General features: G+C 35.9%; 1 protein-coding gene across 2 annotated transcripts; it reads left to right on the top strand.

Moving 5' to 3' along the window:
* The first annotated feature begins 638 nt into the window (after positions 1-638).
* Positions 639-13,409, top strand: LOC109090180 (rho guanine nucleotide exchange factor 15-like). Of its 2 annotated transcripts, none has more exons than XM_042725069.1 (15): positions 639-1,351; positions 2,036-2,758; positions 3,190-3,244; positions 3,938-4,002; positions 4,221-4,468; positions 4,593-4,753; positions 4,875-5,027; positions 5,294-5,390; positions 5,497-5,571; positions 10,732-10,824; positions 11,147-11,301; positions 11,901-12,068; positions 12,185-12,264; positions 12,640-12,744; positions 12,820-13,409. In XM_042725069.1, exons 1-15 carry the CDS (start codon positions 961-963, stop codon positions 12,969-12,971), a joined length of 2,721 nt encoding a protein of 906 aa, XP_042581003.1. In that variant the 5' UTR covers positions 639-960; the 3' UTR covers positions 12,972-13,409. The 2 variants fall into 2 exon arrangements, with proteins under 2 accessions (XP_042581003.1, XP_042581002.1); XM_042725068.1 differs by having other exon boundaries at positions 640-1,351; positions 5,261-5,390.
* The last annotated feature ends 977 nt before the right edge of the window (positions 13,410-14,386 follow it).

A 14,386-nucleotide genomic window follows, 5' to 3' on the forward strand; every position in this document is an offset into this window, starting at 1 on the left:
AATCTTAGACAGCGTTCTAGGTCATTACTTGCAGAGCTTTTAGGTCCTATAATTAACACCTCTGTTTTTATAGAATTTAAGAAATTACTCGTCATCCAGTTTTTTATATCGACTATGCATTCCGTTAGTTTTTCAGATTGTTATGTTTCGCCAGGCCGCAAAGAAATATAGAGCTGAGTATCATCAGCATAACAGTGAAAGCTAACACCGTGTTTCCTGATGATATTTCCCAAGGGTAACATGTAAAGTGTGAAGAGGTACTCCATACTGCACTTGTGAACGATATGATACCTCTTCATTCACTGCTACGAATTGATGGCGGTCATATAAGTACGATTTAAACCATGCTAATGCACTTCCATTAATGCCAACAAAGTGTTCTAGCCTATGCAAAAGAATAGTGTGGTCAATAGTGTCGAACGCAGCACTAAGATCCAATAGCACTAATAGAGATATACAACCATGATCAGATGATAAGAGCAGGTCATTTGTAACTCTAAGGAGAGCACTCCTGAATATTATGTATATGTCACTGAATATTCAACAATCCATTTGGTGTGGTGACCTACTTCCCTTTTAAGCCATGGGAGGGACCAGAGGACAAGATCTGAAACGAGAAGTAACCATCCTTAGTGACATTTATTAACAACACTAATAACAGCTTTACTCACAAGGATAGCACACCGGGGGAGGGAAATTATTTCTTTACATATTGTGTGTGGCAGCTCTAATGTTCAATGAAAGGTAAATGACCTTTTTTTCTTGTTTTTAAAAACATTGATGTGAGAAGAGAACAGAGTGTGACAACACAGGCTTCACTGACCAAGAAGACACTAAATTGTTGATTATGAAATCAGCACAATCATGGAATGTTCTGCATCAGTTGCTTTGTTTTGCACTTTAATATCAGTGCATCCATGTGTCTCTGGATTTTGATGTGTAAATCTTTCTCACTTGGACATGATAATTATTTTGGAGCATCAAATCATGGATAAGTCAATCCGTAATACATCCAATGGAAAACCTACCATTCCACCAAAACCAAACCTTAATGCTTCACACCAGTCGAGCCACTTTGGTCCCTCTAGCAGAGTGGCTCACGCTGTGTGTAACTTTGAACAAGGAATGGCCAAGCAAACGGCAGTAAACAACAGTACAGCGAAAAGATACTCTGAACATATGAGCCAAGATGGAAGGTCTGAGGTAGTTGGAACTAGATTGTCATGTCCACCCAGGGCAAAGGACCAAGCAGAGGATATATCTTCATTTTCAAGACTTGGGAAAAGTGGACAGATGCTGGGGGAAACAAATCTTCAACTGGCAGTAGATGATGTGGATGTTGGTCGTTCAGGTAGTGAACATTTTGGAATCTGTTTCTAACATATGTGTGCACTGTACTGTATATGCCTAAATATGAAATGATGCTGAAAACAGTGTTTCTCAGTGATTGTTTTACTTTGTGTTTGCTATTACTTGATGTAGGTTTATGTTATGTAGATATCACATGATGGAGTTTTAGGGCCATTAGATTAAAACCATATAAAACCAATAGAAATACAAAAAGTACAGGATTTGCTTGTAAAATGTTTTTAGATTCTCAAAAGATTTTTACTTTCTTTATTTCAAAAACCTTGTGTTTGCCACTGACCCAAATGCAGATAACCTTGCAAGCAGGATCAACATGTTATGTGCAGTGAGCATGGAACCACTGAAATTCAAGAGAATATTTTTGTTGGGTTGCAACTTGATGTCTAATGTTAAATGTGGGTCTTAAAGTGAAATCAGTTAAGGGCCACTGGCTTTGAGCATTGTAGAAGGCAACTGATCACAAACCTCTGCCCCTTTCCACAGTCAGTTATTAAATATTTTGGCTAATCAGATTACCTACCAAAAAGGATGCAGAATTCTCAGATCTGTTTAATACACTATACCATTTAACCAGCACAAAAAATAAAATGTGGGGAGAAAAATGTAGATTCTGTCTGAGCCTGTTGATAAGCTGAATAAAGCACCTGACTACCCTTCTTTCCCTCAGCTCCTGATGGCAGTGAGGTAAATATTGTGAGTGGCACCATAGAGAATCATCAGGGCTCAACTGTGCCACCTACCCACTCAGAGGAGAAACACTGTCATTGCCTCTGCCATCTTCAAAGGCCTGGTATGAAACTTGTCTGGGTACCTCTACACGAGGAGAAAAATGACGTGGATACTGCAATTGAAAAGAATCACAAACATCGAAATAGAGGAGGTCAGAGAAATGAGCATGTTTTACACCTAACCAGCAATGAAGCCAGTTGGCCACCGAACAGCCCGTCTATCAATTCAAAACCCGAAGCGTTGCCTCCATGTATAAATTGCCAAAGCTTTCTGCTTCACCACAGCCCTCACAAATTAGCAGGAAATGGATTTGCATATGCTAATGAGTCATTTCAAAGCCATTCAAAACCCCCTTTACCACCAAAGACTTATCAGTCATCTGAGTATCAAAATACCAAACAATATGCACAGCTGGAGCACACCGATGCTCATATATATTTGGATATTTTGCCATCAAATGACAATAAAGTTACCCCTCCAGCTGTCCCCCCTCGACCTCCCCCACGACTTCCTCTACATCCTCAAAAGACAAAGATACGGTCTTCTCACCCAGCGCTGGCATGTGTAGTCTCTCTTCGAGGCGGCGGTCCACCAATCAGACACACCAGCAGCTGTGAGAATGGAAGATCGTCTCGTCCCATATCTATGCCAAACCCATCAGGTAAGTGCAGAAGAATTTCCAAAGACTGCTTTTTACTAAAGTACAGCACACAAAGCAGTTTCAAAAGAGAGAAAAATAAACTGTCTATATTTAACTATGCTCTTTTTCAAAAAAATTGGCCAAGATTTTGCCAAGAATCTTCTCGGATCAACGTCTAAGATCAATGTGATCCTAAAACAACATTCTTGTCAAATAAACAGTCTCAAATAAACATAGTCCTAAACCCAAACACTAAGACCCTAACCTCAGCCCCAGTCCTGACCCTACCCTGATGTTGATTCAGGAACATGTCCTACTTACCAAAATCATTGTGGGCACCAAGATACTCTATCAGTTATGAATATATATTTAAAATATCTGCTTTGAAATACTTTTATTCAGAAACACACATATGTCTAGATTTTTTGAAAAGCTTCATGTTTGTTTTCTAGGTAAGAGCTATGAAAATGGTGATTTTGAAGACTGGGAGTCTGTTGACACGGAAGCGTAAGTTCAGCATCAAAAAGTTGTTCTTAAAAAGTGCACAAATTATCCAATGATTAAAGGGGTCAGAGAATTTCTATCAGTAATTTTCACACCATAGGTTTTGTATTGCTCCTAGACTGGTACCTTAAAGACATTGTAAGGAAAACACTAAAGGTTTTTGATATTGTGTGAAAATCTGTAATGAAATGACTGTTTATCTTTTGTTGATGTACGCTCAAATACAGTACATCTTTCCTAATAGGAAGTGAGACAGTCTGTAGTTATAGTTACCTCCACACATGATCAGCACTTCCATTTGTGACCATCTTTTCAGTCCACTTTGCAAACTAACATTTGTGGTTACTGAAATGTACTTAAATGTAAAATGAATGCATACTTTTTATGACCCCCACAACTATTTATTTATTCCTTTATACTGTATTTCAACATCAACAAGTAGTAGGCTAAGAATTATATGTATGAATTTACACATCCTCTTTCCCTGAAATATAAAACCTGACATACCCTTTACGGATTTGATGAAGAGAGTTTTTTTTTTATGACTCACTTATAGCTGGAAAGGAGAGGGTTTTTCCCCTACCTGATCAATGACATTTAAAAATAGCAGTCTTTTCATTAGGCCTTATTTGTGATGGACATTCACTTGAGCCCAGTAATGTGTGGCCAGATTAAGCTGTTATGGGTTTCTTACAGGCTGTGTGACAAAACAGGAAGCCCACGGAGAATCTCCAGTGACTGGGAGCCAAACAGTGACTATGGTGAGATAATTAAGTGAATGTATAACACACAAACAGGGGGAAAATTTTCATCCATTTTAGATGTCTAAAAGCAACAGTTACACAATTATTTCTGGTTTTATTATAGAATTTCAAGGTAGATTTTGGAGCAGGATTAAATGAACATCAGGTGCAAAAACATTTCTTTGGATCTTTTGCTGTTCAACTAAGCATTCTCGAAAACAATGTGTCATCCTCAGAACCTCTATATCAGATCTACCAGGCAAAGGTCTTGAATGAAGCAAGTCAGATCCAGTCTGATAGTCCTGATTGCAACAGGAGGAGTGTTAGTGAAACCCTGGGTCTTGAGGGTCCCGGAGGGCTTGGGGTGGTTGGCACCCGATTCAAGAGAGGCCCTGAAGAGATTACACTTTGGCAGGATTTACCAGTGGTGAAGGAAAGTGGAGTGTTACATAAACTCACTCGCACTGAAAAACAGAGACAAGAGGTGAGAGTATAGTTTACCACTATTAGAAATAACTTAACATCTTTCTTTGCCAAATTCAGCATATTACATACATTACATATTACATATTACATATTTTTATTTTAAACTTTACATGTGTTTTTAGAGCATGTTTGAGGTGCTCACCTCTGAAGCCTCATACCTGCGCTCCCTCCGTGTTCTGAAGGATCATTTCTTGGGGTCACGGGAACTCAATGAGACTATGGTCATTCATGATAGGAGGGCCCTCTTCTCCAACCTCTTGCAGGTCTATGAAGTCAGCGAGAAGTGAGAAAGAGAGACAAGTTCAAGAGCATGATACATGAATGACAATTCTGTTATCATTTATTTACTCTCAGCCAAAACGTACTATACCACAGGCATGAATGCACATCTCTGTTGTTCTCAGGTTTATAGGGGATCTGCTGAAGCGAGTAGATGAGAGTGTGGTGATATCTGATGTGTGTGACATCATTTATGAGCACTCAGAGAACCATTTCTCAGTCTTTATTGATTATGTCCGAAATCAGCAGTACCAAGAGAAAACCTACAGCAGACTGATGTGAGACTTTTACCCATACCTACAAATAATAATAATAATAATAATAATAATAATAATAATAATAATAATAATAATAATAATTTTAATGTAAAACATTTTGAAAATGCATAAAATACATTTTATAATACATTTACTTTTGGAGTAGGATTACCAAAAACAGATATATACATAATATTAGTAATAATTAAACAGTGTGTAGACATGTGGCTTATGTGTATGTGTGGTACTGGCAGGGAGAGTAACAGAGATTTTTCTCTTGTGATGAGGCGGCTAGAGTCATCTCCACTCTGTAAACGTCTGCCCTTCACATCCTTTATGCTTCTGCCTTTCCAGCGAATCACCCGCATCAAAATCCTTATACAGGTGAGATACACACTCCTAATGTTCTCAAAAAATACTTTTTTCTCAAATTTTTCTAGTAAATGTGAAATAAGACAATAGCAATTGAATTAATTTCAACCTTTTGTAGAATATTCAAAAGCGGACTGCAAAGGGCACTAAAGAGGAGGAAACAGCTTCCAAGGCCCTGGCTTCAGTCTCCAAGGTAGAATGAAGAAAATCAGCATTGATCCTTGACCTTGCGTGATTGAGTGCTGATGTTTAGTATAACAGCAGTATAACAGGGGAAGTTGTGGCCTAATGGTTAGAGAGTTTGACTCCTAACCCTAAGGTTGTGGGTTCAAATCTCGGGCCGGCAATACCACGACTGAGGTGCCCTTGAGCAAGGCACCGAACCCCCATTTTACCGACTCAGACCTTTGAGTCTCGTTCAGCAAAATGAACAAATCTTTTTTTCGAGTCATTTCGTTCATTTCGTTCATTTTATCAAATATAATTAAAATGTTACGTGTTACTTCCCTAACGTCTACTAGTACTTACGCAAGCTTTGATCACACTACAAACAATACAAAACTATAATGCTATAAGAAAAAGAAAAGATTAATTAATTGTTTACCTGGGTCTTCAGTCTATGATTAGCTCATCTCACCTCTTATCTGACAAGTCTTCGGGTTTGAGTTAACCTATGCAGTCTGAGCTTTGAATGTATGCTAATTGATCATCCAAAAAATCCAACCCTTTTTCGAGCCATTCCTTAATCACGTGACAGACCCATACGCGTTACCAATGCAGTCTTTTCTGGAAAGAGAATTGATTAGTTCATCTCATGAGTCTTTCGGGTTTTCGAGTCGTTCCTTAATCACGTGACAGACCCATACGCTTTGACCATAGACTGGAGTTACCCTGGCAACAAATCTGTGTGTATATTATTACTATTATTCATTTATTTTTTTGTCTTTATGATTTTAAGTGTACTGCCTTAATGTTTTAATGTTTGTATTGTTTAATAATAATAATAATAATAATAATAATAATAATAATAATAATAAAAAGACTGTATAAAAGGCTTTAACCTATCGTTCATTCTTTTGTCACGTGACCTGACAGCATTGGATAGAGAAATGAATTTACACGCTTGCTTACAAACGGGTGCATAGTCATTATTATTATCATCATCAACACCGCCATTATTAAAATAATTATTTACTCTTACAGTTACTGCATTTCTGGTCTCAAATTGTAGCTTTTTACTTCGTACAGTTTATAAATGTATGAGTTTCTGTCATGATCATTATTTTCTATACACTGAATGTTGTAACAAAGGTAATAAAGAGTATTTATTAATGAACACATATGATTATGGTGGGTTTAATTTCCTGAGATTCTCTTCTTTGAACAACACTTTCAAAATTAATTGGATTAGACAGTTTTTGTGTAATCCAAACTCAATCTGGAATTTTATCCCCAATTACTACTTTTCCAAATTAGTTGGTCTCTCTTTCCTATTGATCTGTAATTAAAATATTGCTAGAATCCCTGACAATTTATCTAAATTTCATAAACAGGCATTACTTGCATGGTCATTAATTTTTAAGCACCCCTCATCGGTACTTCATTTGGAACAATCAAGACATTTTATATAAGAGAAAATCTTTGTTTTTTAATAACTGGTTTGAGAAATTTTTTTTGGTTGTTTCCCAATTATTTAACTGGGAAAATCTTATTTTAAGTTACAAAGAATTATTATGTAAATGTAATTTTCCAGCAACTCCCAAAGAATTCTCCATTGTCATGAACACTATTCCTAAAGGAGCTGTTATGCTTTTAAGGGACTCTGTTAGATCATCCAGCACTTTATCTTTAGACCCATTTGAAATCCCAGTTGGAAAACTATGCTTTTTGTCACATCCTTCACCATGTAACTATAAGATAAGAAATCTTTTTCAAAAGGAGCTTGTAACAACTCCATATGTGATGTCTTATTGGAGGAATGTAGTGGATCATATTGATTGGAAAAAAGTATGGACTCTGTCTTTGGAATACATAATGACTAACAAGGTTAGAGAAATCTCATTCAAAATGTTACACAGAAAAGGTTTAAATCAGACATAGACACAAACTGTTATTTTTGTGGATCTTTTGGGATTGTCCTCATACACAGCTATTTTGGATTGAATTCTCTAATGATATCCATCGCAGTGTGCTCCAGGGTTTCTTTCTGCTTTTTAAGGATGTACTGTTTGGCTTCTTTAATATTCAAAAAGATAAAATTAATGAATATTTTATTATTAACCTATTTATGACTTCTTGCAAAATTTCATATTCACCACAGTAAATTCACTCATCAAAACCCTTTATATATTGTTTTTTTTTTTAAAAAAGAGGTTCAACAGTATATCCAAACTATTTAATCTTCCAAAAATCTTAAGGCTGTTAAAACTGTTTAATCTTTTTAAGGCTGTTTAATCTTTTTAATTTATTTCGTTTAGTATTATTCATTTTTATGTTTACAGACGTTTGTAAATGGTGCTTTGCATGTAATGCCACTTAATTGTATGCAATATTGACATTCTCTGTACTTTTATCTTTGGTACCTTGGCATTAATAAAAAAAAAAAAAGAACTAATCAATTCTCTTTCCGGCTCAGACTGCATTGGTAACGCTTATGGGTCTGTCACGTGATAAAGGAACGACTCAAACCCGAAAGACTCAATTCTATTTCCAGCTCAGACTGCATTGACTGAAACAGGTGAACTAGACTAATTCCAGTAAAGAACCTATAGACTTTTGCGCATGCGCGACTGAACGAATCACTCCCTGAGACGACTCGTTCTTCCCGAGTCACATTAAAGATTCGTTCAAAAGGAACGAATCGTTCAAGAACGACCCATCACTAGTGTTCACTGCTGTGTATGTGCACTTTGGATGGGTTAAATGCAGAGAACAAATTCTGAGTATGGGTCACCATACTTGGCTTTATGACACGTCACGTCACATTTTAGCATTTGCTACTTAGAATTTGCTTCTTTAGCTGCTTGTGTCTGAAATATAAACTGTTTCAAAGCAATATCACACTCACAACTGTGCTTTTGTATTAGATATCAGCACAGCTGTGAGCTCCTGTGGGCAACAAGTACACAAGTAAAACAGTACACAAATACTTTTGCTCATGTGATACTGCTTAAATATAAATGTGCTCTAAATCCAAAATCTGATTGGGAGTCACATTCAAATGTTTTACAGTGGGTCAGTGACATACAAATAAAGAAAACCTAGTTTAAAACATATACACCAAGCTCTTAAAAATTTACTCTTTGTATTCATGTTAGTTTCATCTGGTTTTGAAAAACTTGCAGTGTAATATCAAGTATAACAACATTACTTACAAAATGAAAATATGGGAGTGTGTATTACTGATTCTTGAGAAGTGGGACAAAAACAGGGTGCAAAATTGAGTAAAACCTTGTGCTCAAACAAATGAAACTACATTTTTGTATCTTAAATGTACTAAGCTACAGAGCTATGCTTTGATGCAACCTCCAAACTTTTCTCTTTTTTTTTTTTACAAAATGTGCTTTTTCCTTGCCATCACTTATTTTGCAGTCAAGATGTTTTTAACATTCTCATAGCAGTGTTTAATGTGTTTAACACATTCTCATAGCAGACAGATTAGATTTTCACATGACCAAGAATTCTTCAACAAATATAAAATATCATAGTCAGATATGTTCAAAATATTCTTCTGACGGAGATGACATAGACCTGACAGAGTTTGTGTTCCCTCAGCCTTATGTTCCCTGAATCTTGTTCCCTAACTCTATAAAGAAGTGATGACTATCAATCCACAAAAGCAATATGCCTATATGCTCTACATTTAGTATTTATACATTATTAGAAAAATTAAACACTGTTTTATATTTAATATAATATAAATATAATATAAATGACTTGAAAACCACAAAAATATGATGACTTCATGATGAATGTCAACTCTGTCAGTAACCCGTCACCACCGTCAGACAGAAAAGCTTGTGGTGGTGACATCTGACTGTGTTGACAAATTTGGCATTTCAATCACAAAACAAAGGAAGTTCATGTAGCAGCCATTTTGTTTTCTCTGTTGATGCTAGATGCTAATAGAACCTGCCTCAGGAGAAAAAAAATGATCAGAACATTTCAAATTATTTCCTCAGAAACTGGAAGATAGTGTTGACATATCATGTTATGACACAGGAAATATTAACATTAGGATTTAAAATATTCTAAAATTATAAAACTTGCCATAGCCTGTCTGATATTATGGTGAATTGTGGCAAGGGGGTTCGTTAGAGAGACAGCTGCCCCTGATATACCCTGAATTTCTAAAAAAAAAAAAAAAAAAAAAAAAAAAATACATTTTAATGAATGTCTGACAGTGTTGACAAAAATCTTTGACACAACTTTGGAACTTTATGAAACACATCTTATTAAAAAACATTTGATACGAGATATAATTAAGTGTTGCTTTTGATAAAAAAAAAGCTATTTTTTCTTCATTAAAAAACATTTGTATCCATTTTATAGCAATGATGGAAACCTTCTCTGTAGACACTGTTTTAGATGTTGTGAGAAGACAATAAGTGTCATAGATTTGATATAATAATGATAAAATTCAATTAAAGCGGATAATTGTGTCATACATTCTATTGTTAATCCCTCATAACATTTACAATTAAAAAAAAAAAAAAATTTTAAACCTAATATCAGTTACAATTGCTGGACATGTTTTTTTCCCCATGTCTCAAGAATCAGTGAAATCTTAATCACTATTTTCAAAATCCTTTTAAAATATATTTTTTTTGATATCATTCAGTGTTTTACAAATATGAATTAATTCATAGATTTTTACAACCAAAACTATCAGTGTCTTATCATAAAAGGTACATTTTTTTGATATATTCTGCATGGATCTGTATGTTAGTTGCACCACACTATACACTTAATTTTTTTGCAGAAAAAATATTTTCAAATATAAATAAGCATTGAAAGAATAAAGGAATAATAAAAGATTGTCAGATTGCCCCCAACTCTGCAAATTTTATTCCTTAAATTTGTCTTCATTCTGATATGAGTTGTATTGCCCTGTTATATTTAACTTCAAGTTGATTTTTTTTTAATGTAATATTTGTGTCATGTTGGTAATTTCATAACAGCTTCACATAATGCCTATTGACGTACCTGTATTAATATAACTGTAAAATGGGCAACTAACACAAAATCTACCCCACCTTTTCGAATATGATTCATAAATATCTCCATTTACATTTATTCTGTCATTCAGTCATATCCAGCTTTGATTTTCACTTGTCATCATTCTTAATTTCAGCTAATCACACAGGCAAACACACAGGTGGGGCAGATGAAACAGATGGAGGAGCTCATTCAGATCTCTAACAAGCTGGAGTTTGACAAGCTCAAGGTCTGTAAATGCATTACTGAACTAAATGTAGTAAAAAAAAAGTAGTAATACTCTGACCTTAAAATGTTTAATGTGAGAATGTAAGTATCAATATAGGAGCCATATAGCAACTCAGCTTGTGCTGCGTAAAAGAACCATTAAAAATCATTGTTCTATTTGCATTAACACATTAAGTTATTATGTTCACTTTTGGGTTAACTATTTAATCAAACTTAACCTGTCAGTGGTTTTAATATTGTGGCTGATCAGTGTATATTATTTCAATATGCAAACAAAAATATATTCTATGTTTTTGGCTATTTGTGTTTCTTGATTTCTACAGGCAATTCCAATTGTTTCTAAAACACGCTGTCTAGAAAAACAGGGAGAACTACAAGAGTTATGTAAAAGAGGGTCTCTCTTCAGCATCCGCAAAAAATGTACCCCTGTGTACATGTTCCTCTTCAATGACCTTCTCATTCTCACCACAAAGAAAAGGTTAGAGGCGTGTGATTATTGAGATTAACCTTCAAAATGAAGAAGAAGAAGAAAAAAAACTTTGTAGAGATGACATATTTTTTTGTAGGCTAACATGGAACTTAATATCAAGATGGGACCTATTAACAAATCCCAGTAGGATTTTCCCATTGACTTTTTAAAAGCTCTGTGACCAGTAAAAGTTATAATTCTTATACCTTATGTTCATCATGATAATCTTCACAAGTTATGTATTTTAAAGCCTAAATGCCATCACCAGACATAAAAAGCTAATGCTAGGCTATAAAGAACTACCCCATAGTCATATGACTTCAACATCTTTATTTACAGTTGGAAAGTTTGAGTTAAAATAATCTGCAAGATCACAGATAACTTACATATTACATAAATCACGAGTGGGATATTACTGATGTATTTTATGTTCTAGAATAAAATGTGGAAATATTTTGAGATTGTGTTAAACACAAACCTTGTTTCAAGCATTTACCCCCCACCCAAATAAAATCAACAACAACAACAACAAAAACTGTGGCACGCTATTGAGTTGAGTGAATCTTCTGACTCACGTGGTGTCCTTTCGTGCCTCCCTCTCCTCTTAGTGGCTGTCCAGACCGCTTTGTGGTGATTGATCATGCGCATCGGTCTCTGGTTCAGGTACAAGCCACAGAAAACAATCTTGGGCCACACTTGGATCACTGTTTCTGTTTGACCCTCCTGGAAAACCATCGGGGGAACACCTGTGAACACTTGCTCAAGGCTAATACAGAGTAAGATGCATGTAGCTCAGCAGTTTTATTCATATTAGCCAAATACAGAAATAACTGACATTTTACATTTTTATCATTCCGACCTCTCTCATTCTTTTTTAACACCCTCTCCCCAGGTCAGACATGCATAGGTGGATGGCTGCTTTCCCATCGATTAAAGCAGCCCTCGGGGAGGAGAAGATTTATGAGGACTGGGGTGAGCTTTCCATTCATTACATCACATAATGCAGTAGCATTGTCTTTTAATGGAATCTCTCCCAAAAATAAAATAAGATGAGATAAGATAAACTTTATTGTCTCAAAGGAAATTTTTATTGGATACATACAAATAACATACTAAAATCAAATCATTGGTCATTTACTCCCCTTCATATATATATATATATGCCCAAATATTTACAATTTTTCCATGTAACACAAAAGGACTTCTTTAGCAGAACTGTTGATTTTCATACACTGAAAGTGAATGGTGACCAGTGGCATTCAAACTCTGAAAAATGGGTCTGTGTTAAAAAAAAAAAAAAAACTTTAGAGGAAGCTTCTGAAATTATATATTGTGTGTGTCAATCAGACTGTCCTCAAGTGCAGTGTGTCAGTCAGTATGTAGCAACACAGGCAGATGAGCTAAGCCTGGAGCCATCTGATGTCATCAATGTGCTGCGCAAAACCAGTGAAGGTACAGTTAAAATAAAATCACTTAATTTTATTTTAATTTTCAAAACTAAAATTGATTTCCATTTCACTTTTCAAGGTTGGTATGAAGGCATGCGTCCCTCTGATGGAAAGAAAGGCTGGTTTCCAGCAGAGAATACATCAGAAGTAACCACTGATCACCAGAGAAGGCGGAACGTGAGGGAGAAGTACCAAATCGCACAAGCAACCAGTCAAAACACTCCAGTTTGACGCCTATATACTAGCTGCCCATCTCATTCACCCTCCTCAATAGCTTCCTGTCACTCACAAACGCAAAGACAGTATGAAGTTGTCTGGCACAAACACTTATTACCTATCGAAGAAGGAAGCTTGGGCTAATTATTATCATTATATTTAGAATATGAAGAACATCAAAAAGTTTTTAAAAAATGTTCAAAAGGAAGCCTGGATTGTAAATAATAAATTTAAAATGAATAAATTGTAAATTTTATTAGATCTGCTGTTGTCATAAGGTGACAAACAGGACGAGCCCCTTCCATTGTGCTGTCAGGCTCCACCTTCAGCTCCAATAGTGCAGGCAAGTTTTATTGCTACATTTATTTAAAAAACAAAACACAATTAGTTTTTTTTTTTTTTCACAGGTGACCCAATAAATTCACAGGTGACCCAATAAAATGTTTACTAATATGTCTATTACATTTTTTAAAAAGGGGTAGATTTACCTCAGTAAATACTGATTGCACATTTAATTCTTTCTCAAAAGTATAAACAATTACCTTTAGGGGTATCATCCTCCAACTGGCAATGAGTGCATTTTTTGATCTGTAAGAGTATATTGAATAAAGAAATGAATGCTTTAAGCATGGGTGTATGTAAGGTTATATTAATCTCAACAGCCTGTTAGCCTGTAATCTTTTTTACATTGTGAGAGCACAGTAGAATATCCCACAAGTCAAGTCAAGTCACCTTTATTTATATAGCGCTTTAAGTGTGTCAATAATGCAAAATGACAGTTAAAGGCAGTTCATCATTGAATTCAGTGATGTCATTCATCTCAGTTCAGTTTAAATAGTATCTGTGCAATCATTTGCAATCAAGTCAACGATATGGCTGTAAATGAAGTGTCCCCAATTAAGCAAGCCTGAGGCGACAGCGGCAAGGAACCAAAACTCCATCAGTGACAGAATGGAGAAAAAACCTTGGGAGAAACCAGGCTCAGTCGGGGGCCAGTTCTCCTCTGGCCAGATGAAACCAGCAGTTCAATTCCAGGCTGCAGCAAAGTCAGATTGTGCAGAAGAATCATCTGTCTTGTCCTGGTGGTCGTCTGAGACAAGGTCTTCGCTGTCTTTCAGGGCTGTAAAACTTCCCATATATTTTGTAACTGACAGCAAATGTTGTGTGTCCAATTGACCCTTCACAAAAACCCGCCCACCTTGGTGCACTCACACCACACATCATGTTCTCATGCAATGAAAGATACATAGCGGAGGGTCGAGTACAGGGGCGTCGGACTGGGGGTAAAACCAGTACTGATTACCAGGGCCCCAAAGGAAGAGAGGGCCCTTGAAAAGTCTGGAATATATTTTATTTTACATGGATATTTTCATGGGGGGGGGGGCGCCGCCCATCAGGATCCATCAGGCCCGGGATCTTGTGCAACGCCC

This window comes from Cyprinus carpio, chromosome B5 (assembly GCF_018340385.1).
Source record: "Cyprinus carpio isolate SPL01 chromosome B5, ASM1834038v1, whole genome shotgun sequence".
NCBI classification, from domain to species: domain Eukaryota; kingdom Metazoa; phylum Chordata; class Actinopteri; order Cypriniformes; family Cyprinidae; genus Cyprinus; species Cyprinus carpio.

Bases quoted from the DNA above. Each gene is read 5' to 3' on its own strand.
- LOC109090180 (XM_042725068.1), top strand. From the start codon at position 961: ATGATAATTATTTTGGAGCATCAAATCATGGATAAGTCAATCCGTAAT. The intron at 4,469-4,592 runs GTGAGAGTATAG...ATGTGTTTTTAG, and splicing joins CTGAAAAACAGAGACAAGAG to AGCATGTTTGAGGTGCTCAC. The intron at 11,302-11,900 runs GTTAGAGGCGTG...CTCTCCTCTTAG, and splicing joins ATTCTCACCACAAAGAAAAG to TGGCTGTCCAGACCGCTTTG.